The following is a 7262-nucleotide window of genomic DNA, read 5'->3' on the forward strand; positions in this document are numbered from 1 at the left end:
AAGCGTTGTCAGGTTTTATCACAAACATTCATGGAGGCAAACATGAAAATTCAACTAATTATTAGGATAAACTGTACCTATCTTACCCAGTATCTAACTGGAGGTTTTACCTAAACACAGTGTCATTGCTACCTGATTAGGTCTGAAGATAATGTTTGAAAATTTGCTTGGGCTGGGTTAGGGAAAAAATAAAAATATGTCCTTCAAGCACTGCAACATGATTATGTCTTTTGTCATACTCTTATCAACTAGTATACACCTATGTCTTCAAAGCATTAAAGTCTGTATCACCGGCAATCTAATGAAATGAGCTCTATTGTAGACTTAACTTCACATTCAATAAATGATAACCACCTTGCATCCACATTTCTCCAAAACTAATAATACTGCATTTACAAAGTCAATGTAGATCCCACTGAGATACAACAAACCTCAATCAAACACACTGCCATGAATAACAGCACTTTAAACACCTATTTGCCTACCTAATAGGTCTGCAAATTTTTAAGCAAATTCCTTAATCAACAATTGACAATAACAATTGTTAAGTCAGTATAAGTTACCTGGTTTGAAATTGCAGAACTTTCACTCCTGACTTTTGCTATTCATCAGCTATCTAGAAATCTAGAGATCTAAAGTATGAAACACAACAACTAATTCTGCACAACCTACAGGCTTCGCAGGAGACTAAATGTGCTATAATTACTATAGGGCTCAGTATACTCACAGTGAGCTGTTTTAGAAAGCTAACACACATGTCCTATCACATCTAGAGGTTAGTTTCACCTTTGATGCCAGCAACACCTGCATTTAATTCCAGAAAATAAAAATTCACAAATACAGGCTACTGTCCCCACCTGCCTAAGAAATTCTACTATTGTGCCAGTACCAAAGAAGTCAGCAGCAACGTGTCTGAATGGGTCTCACTCAATGGCTCTTAACACCAGTTTTAATTTAAGTGTTATTAGAGGCTGATACGATCCCTCATTGATGTCAGCACTGTGTCAAACCTGGAAAAACAAGTCCACAAAGCATGCAGTTTCCATTCACACAGCCCTTAGAACTTAAGACTTGTCAACCACCCATACATACGTATGTTGTTTGTTGATTTAAGTTGGCCGTTGAACACAATAAGGCCCTAACAATTTGTGGTTAAACTGGCTAACTACGCTAGAATCATGGGCTTTCTAGCAAATTGAACACAGAGGGTCAGAGTTGGATCTGATACTTCATCCATCCTAAACACAGGGGCCCCCACAGTGTTATGTGCTGAGCCTGATGCTATTCACCTTATAAACACAATACAAAGCCAACAATAAGTTGACTGAAGGAACAACAATTGTTAGCCTGATATCAAATGACTAAGAGACAGCCTACAAGGAAGAGGTGCACCATCTGTTAGAGTTCTATCATGACAATATCTTGGCTTTCAACATCACTAAGACAAAAGTGATTGTTATGGATTTTAGAAGTACCACCCATCCCCCATTCTCTTGGGCGCCTATGTCACAAAAGGTTTCACACCAACTGTCAACAACTCCTGCCTAGGGAGAAAGGCCCAACAAAGGCTCATTTTCTTAATGCTGGGTTCACACATACAATCACTGGGCCATCAACAGCTGCCATTCATTGTCAATGCAAACCTGGCACAGCCACTCAGTACAGCTGTGCAAAAAAGAGACAGAGGATCCCAGAGTAGGATAAGTTGAAGCAAATTGAACTTGTACTGTGTCTGGCAAAGATTGCTATCCTAAATCAAGGTTTGTATTTTAGGAATTTAAATTTTACTGTTTATTGTTAATTTGTTACTGTGTGTGTGTGTGTGTGTGTGTGTGTGTGTGTGTGTGTGTGTGTGTGTGTGTGTGTGTGTGAGCATACAATGCTAAAATGGCCTTGAAGTGCTGTAATTGGACAAATAAATTATGTCGCAACACAGCAGATAATAATAGTTCATTTAAAAAAATCAGTTTTGAATGACATGCAAATGAAATGCATTTAAGCCCTGCCCCTACTTCTTCTGCTGTCCTTGTGGGCGGTTTGCAGATTAAACAATACTACAAATAAATAAAAGGGGGTCACAAAGAGATAAAACTAACCTTCCTTGCAAAAAGGTTCAACTGGGAGAAAGCAATGTGGCCATTTTTAGACACCAAATTGTTCTTACTCATGTTGTTGTCCTACTTTTCCTTCGTTTTCTCCTCATCTCATTCCTCTTCCTGCCAGTTACAGAGACAATTTCATCTAAATGGGATGCACAAGGATGGAGATGTGATTCTGGGTGGGTTGTTTGAAATTCACTTCTTTGCTGTGTTTCCAGACTTGTCTTTCACCTCCGAGCCAAAACAGCCTGTTTGCCAAGGGTGAGTCTGTCAGAGTGGTGACAATCAGTGCCATCAGTAGTTTTTAGGTAAACAGATATTAATCTGAAATAATGTGTATTTAAAATAGTGTTTATTTGTCTATGGTTTTTCTTTTGCACAGTCTGCTTTATTTATTTTTTCCATTCAAATATTACTATGGCCGTTGCTATTAAATATTTACTTAATCAATGCGTGTATTAGAATAGTAAAGAGTGGTATTTTGTGTTAGTTTTGATGTTCTAGGATTCAGACAAGCCCAGACCATGGATTTTGCTATTCATGAGATCAACAGAAACTCTAACCTGCTGCCTAATGTGACTCTGGGATACAGTCTGTATGATAACTGCATCCAGCTGGGAATTGGATTTCGTGCAGCTTTGGCATTAGTCAGTGGTCAAGAGGAGCAAGTTGATTTACCTGAAACCTGTGTAGGAACCCCTCCAGTCCTAGGGATTGTGGGTGATTCATCATCAACACGTTGTATTGCCATCTCCTCTGTCTTAGGTTTGTACAGAGTACCCATGGTAAGTTTTACTCTGTATTATCTATTAATTCTTTTGGATCATTTTGATTTGATTTGATTTGTAAAAAATGGAGAGCTCAGACATAAAATCTCAGTAAAAGCAATGAATGTTTTTAAGATGCACAGTCTGTGTTTTTCGCAGGTAAGTTATTTTGCCACATGTTCCTGCCTGAGTGACCGTCAAAAATTTCCATCCTTTTTTAGGACAATTCCAAGTGATGCTTTTCAGGTGAAAATCTATCGAATAGACCCTTGTACTGCAATGAAAATCTATTATGTTTGTGTCACCAGTCACATTTGTACCATTTATAGAGGGTATAGTCCCAGGTAACAAGACTGAACAGCAAAAACTAAAACTTTATTGTAGTCTGTGCACTAATCCCTCCACTCTGTATTCACTTAGGTGCGTGCTGTGATTCAGATTCTAAAACGCTTTGGCTGGACTTGGGCAGGTCTGCTGATCAGTGATGACGACTATGGACTCCATGCTGCTCGTTCCTTTCAGTCTGACCTAAGTCAGTCTGGTGCAGGTTGTCTGGCTTATTTAGAGATTTTGCCGTGGGGTGAAGACCCAGCTGAACTGAGGAGAATTGTGGATGTGATGAAGAAATCCACAGCTCGTGTAGTTACTGCATTTGCACATGAGAGTCACATGATTGACCTTATGGAAGAGGTTAGACTTGAAATAGAAATGAAAATAATTATTAGAACAGAATGATACAAATGAATGATTTGTTTGTCAAATTGTTATTTATAAATGTATATCTTCTTTATAATGTAATGTACAGGTAGTGAGGCAGAATGTAACAGGGCTTCAGTGGATTGCCAGTGAAGCCTGGACATCAGCTGCTGTGCTTCAGACTCCCCGTCTCATGCCGTACCTGGGTGGCACACTGGGCATTGCTATACGTCGTGGGGAAATTCCTGGACTCAGAGAATTTCTGTTGCAAATACGTCCTGACCTGTACCACAACAGTACATATGGAAATAACCTGGTGAGAGTTTATCTTTGCACTCTGATTTGCTACTAGTATTGTCATTATTTATAACATGCAATTTTTAATACATTTTAGGTAAATCAGTTTTGGGAACACACATTTGAGTGTAGATTTTCACCACCTCCAGCAGGTTGGCTGGAGGCTGGTGGAGCATTATGCACTGGACAAGAAGATCTAGAGAAAGTGGAAACTGAGTTTTTAGACATTTCAGACCTTCGGCCAGAGTATAATGTTTACAAGGCCGTGTATTCTCTGGCGTATGCCCTTCATGACATGCTGCAGTGTGAACCAGGGCGAAGGCCTTTCAGCAATCACAGCTGTGGCCGTTTGCAAAGGTTGGAGCCATGGCAGGTGGGATATCAATTTATATTCAACCTGTTAATATGGCTGTCTTGTCACTAGGTCTACAATATTATCAATGACAATTATATGTTAAAATAAATACTTTGTTCTAATTTTTCATGTCTTCATACTGTATGTTGATAAGTGTAGTATGTGGTATGATCAAGGTACTGATGAGTTTTTTTTATCTGTCTACTTTAATTTTCCCTTGTTTTTATTGTCATAGCTTGTGCATTGTTTGCAAAAGGTCAACTTCACCACATCATTTGGTGATCAAATATCATTTGATGAGAATGGTGATGCTTTACCAATCTATGATATCATGAACTGGCTGTGGCTCCCTGATGGAAGAACTAAAGTTCAGACTGTGGGTGAGGTTAAGAAGTTGCCCTTCAAAGGTGAAGAACTCACACTTGATGAAGACAAAATCTTCTGGAACTTTGAATCCAAAGAGGTCATTTTATTTACTTCCTTCTTTTGAAAGATGAATATCTCCTTGATTCAGTGTAGCAGCAGTGAAGAATAACATACAATAGTTCCTTCTAGCCTCCCCAGTCAGTGTGCAGTGAGAGCTGTCCTCCGGGCACCCGCATTGCCAGAAAGAAGGGGGAACCTTTGTGCTGCTTTGATTGCATTCCTTGTTCTGAGGGAAAGATCAGCAATGAGACTGGTTGGTGTTCAATTTTAAAATATTTGCAGTTTGGAGATATTTAGTAAGTAATTATATGTATCTTCACAATCTTCCTGTTTTCTTAGACTCCATGGAGTGCACCAGCTGTCCAGAAGATTTCTGGTCGAGTCCTCAGCGTGACCACTGTGTTCCTAAGAAAATAGAGTTTCTCTCTTATCATGAGCCTCTGGGTATCTGCTTGACAACTACCTCATTGTTGGGCACATTTATCTGTGCTGTTGTACTGGGGATTTTCATCTATCACCGCAGCACACCTATTGTACGTGCCAACAACTCAGAACTTAGCTTCCAGCTATTGGTGTCTCTTAAACTATGTTTTCTTTGCTCACTGCTGTTTATCGGACGACCCAGACAGTGGACATGCCAACTGAGACATGCAGCATTTGGAATCAGCTTTGTGCTCTGTGTCTCATGTATCCTGGTAAAAACCATGGTAGTTCTAGCTGTGTTCAAGGCCTCAAAGCCAGGAGGTGGAGCCAGTCTGAAATGGTTTGGCGTGGTGCAACAGAGAGGAACAGTTCTGGTTCTTACCTGTGTTCAAGCTGCAATTTGCACTACCTGGATTGTCTCAGCCTCCCCTGTGCCTCATAAAAATACCCATTACCACAATGACAAAATAGTTTATGAGTGTGTGGTAGGTTCCACAGTCGGTTTTGCCATGTTACTGGGTTACATTGGTTTACTGGCTATCCTCAGTGTTCTGATTGCATTTCTGGCAAGAAATCTTCCAGACAACTTCAACGAGGCCAAACTCATCACTTTCAGCATGTTGATCTTCTGTGCTGTGTGGGTGGCTTTTGTTCCTGCTTATATCAGCTCCCCAGGTAAATATGCTGATGTAGTGGAGGTATTTGCCATCTTGGCCTCAAGTTTTGGTCTCCTGGTGGCTCTGTTTGGACCCAAATGTTACATTATCCTAATGAAACCAGAGAAAAACACAAAGAGAGCAATAATGGGTCGTGGCATCAAATCATAAACATTGAACTTTAGCTTATAAGACAAAATTAATTAATGAACCCTTTTCTCTGCACAACTGAAAAATGTCATATACAGAAAATTGATACATAGAACTAAAGCTACTTCAAATTTTAATAAAAGCTATAGCAATATTAACCAGGGCTGATGTCCAATAAATGTATTTTTATTTCTCTTCCCATGCTATCAGTTAAGTTACTCCTCATGGTTTATGGCTATTCTTCATTATGTAATTTTGTTCTATTTTTTTCACAATAATAAAATATGATATAAAACATACCAGTGTCATTCTTAAATATTTCAATGATTTTTACCTATTAAAAGAATCTAAATAAAGAAGAACTCTGATGGGGCAGGAGACAAAAATGATATTCACTTGGAATGTTTATATCTTGACAGATTCTTTATGACAGAGGTTAAGGCAGAGATTATAGTGATCTGGACAAAATTACATTTTTATTTTATTAAAATATTGTGTTAAAAGACAAACATGAAGTTGCTTAGTTCATGTTAATCAGAATACTTCTCTCTGATAACATGAGTGAGGTATCTCATCATGGTGAACACTGTCTGAATTATCTGCTCCTGGTGTTCATGACTCTCACCACAGGGTGGAGCCACACACCACCATTTTCAGCTAGATTCTCTTGTCAAGATAAGCCAACTCTAACTTCTGTTCTCTCAAATTCCCTTTCTGATATTTAGGTCACGAACTCCCACATTTACAGCTTATTTCAATGACTGACCTTAAGGCTAGGATTCTAATCTTAGCATGCGTATCAGAGATGTTACAGTGACATCTGATGCACGTTTGTTTGTGTATACAGGTCCCAAGAAGTTGTCATTTCACTAAAATGAAAATTAAATGTACTATTTCCCTATTTCTGCACAGTACAGTATGCCATTTTTTTTTTTTTTGTTTGTTTGTTTATTTTTTTGTATTTGCATGTGTTGAGCTCTTATGGCCACTGTACTAAATAGTATTTGTCTCCCTTATTTCCTGTCTTTAGCAAACTGGTGTCAACTACACTGTTTAGACTTACAGAGGCCTGTGAATGATGTCATGACAGGAAGGCAATGTAAGCACATGGTTAGAGAGTTGGGGGATCTATTAATGGAAGTCCAAGCAGCAAAGTCAGATGGAACCCTTTCAGGCCTGGTATTATGCAAAAGCTGTCTTTCAGTTTACCAGACAGATGGATGACACTAGACTATGCATACAAACAGCAATACAATACTTTTTCTCCGTTCTCCTTCCTTGTAGTTTTTATAAGCCAAGAGATGGACAGGTCACTCTTCCCCTACCAACTTTCATAGGGTGCAATCAGATCCCAAATGACCGTTCGGAAATTCCCACACCTTAAGTTGCCCTT

The 7262-nt window shown here is 39.0% G+C and overlaps 1 protein-coding gene across 1 annotated transcript; it reads left to right on the top strand.

Annotated features, from left to right (window-relative positions):
• Window positions 1-2169: 2169 nt before the first annotated feature.
• On the top strand, window positions 2170-5890 carry LOC113165311 (extracellular calcium-sensing receptor-like). Its single transcript, XM_026364713.1, has 9 exons — window positions 2170-2360; window positions 2590-2884; window positions 3026-3112; window positions 3287-3556; window positions 3672-3878; window positions 3957-4232; window positions 4450-4677; window positions 4770-4893; window positions 4980-5890. Exons 1-9 carry the CDS (start codon window positions 2251-2253, stop codon window positions 5888-5890), a joined length of 2508 nt encoding a protein of 835 aa, XP_026220498.1. The 5' UTR covers window positions 2170-2250.
• The last annotated feature ends 1372 nt before the right edge of the window (window positions 5891-7262 follow it).

This window comes from Anabas testudineus, chromosome 13, assembly GCF_900324465.2.
Source record: "Anabas testudineus chromosome 13, fAnaTes1.2, whole genome shotgun sequence".
Taxonomy (NCBI): domain Eukaryota; kingdom Metazoa; phylum Chordata; class Actinopteri; order Anabantiformes; family Anabantidae; genus Anabas; species Anabas testudineus.

Coding starts and splice junctions, on each gene's coding strand:
- LOC113165311 (XM_026364713.1), top strand. CDS start 2,251: ATGCACAAGGATGGAGATGTGATTCTGGGTGGGTTGTTTGAAATTCAC. Junction 2,885..3,025: donor GTTTGTACAGAGTACCCATG/GTAAGTTTTACT, acceptor TGTTTTTCGCAG/GTAAGTTATTTTGCCACATG. Junction 3,879..3,956: donor GTACATATGGAAATAACCTG/GTGAGAGTTTAT, acceptor AATACATTTTAG/GTAAATCAGTTTTGGGAACA.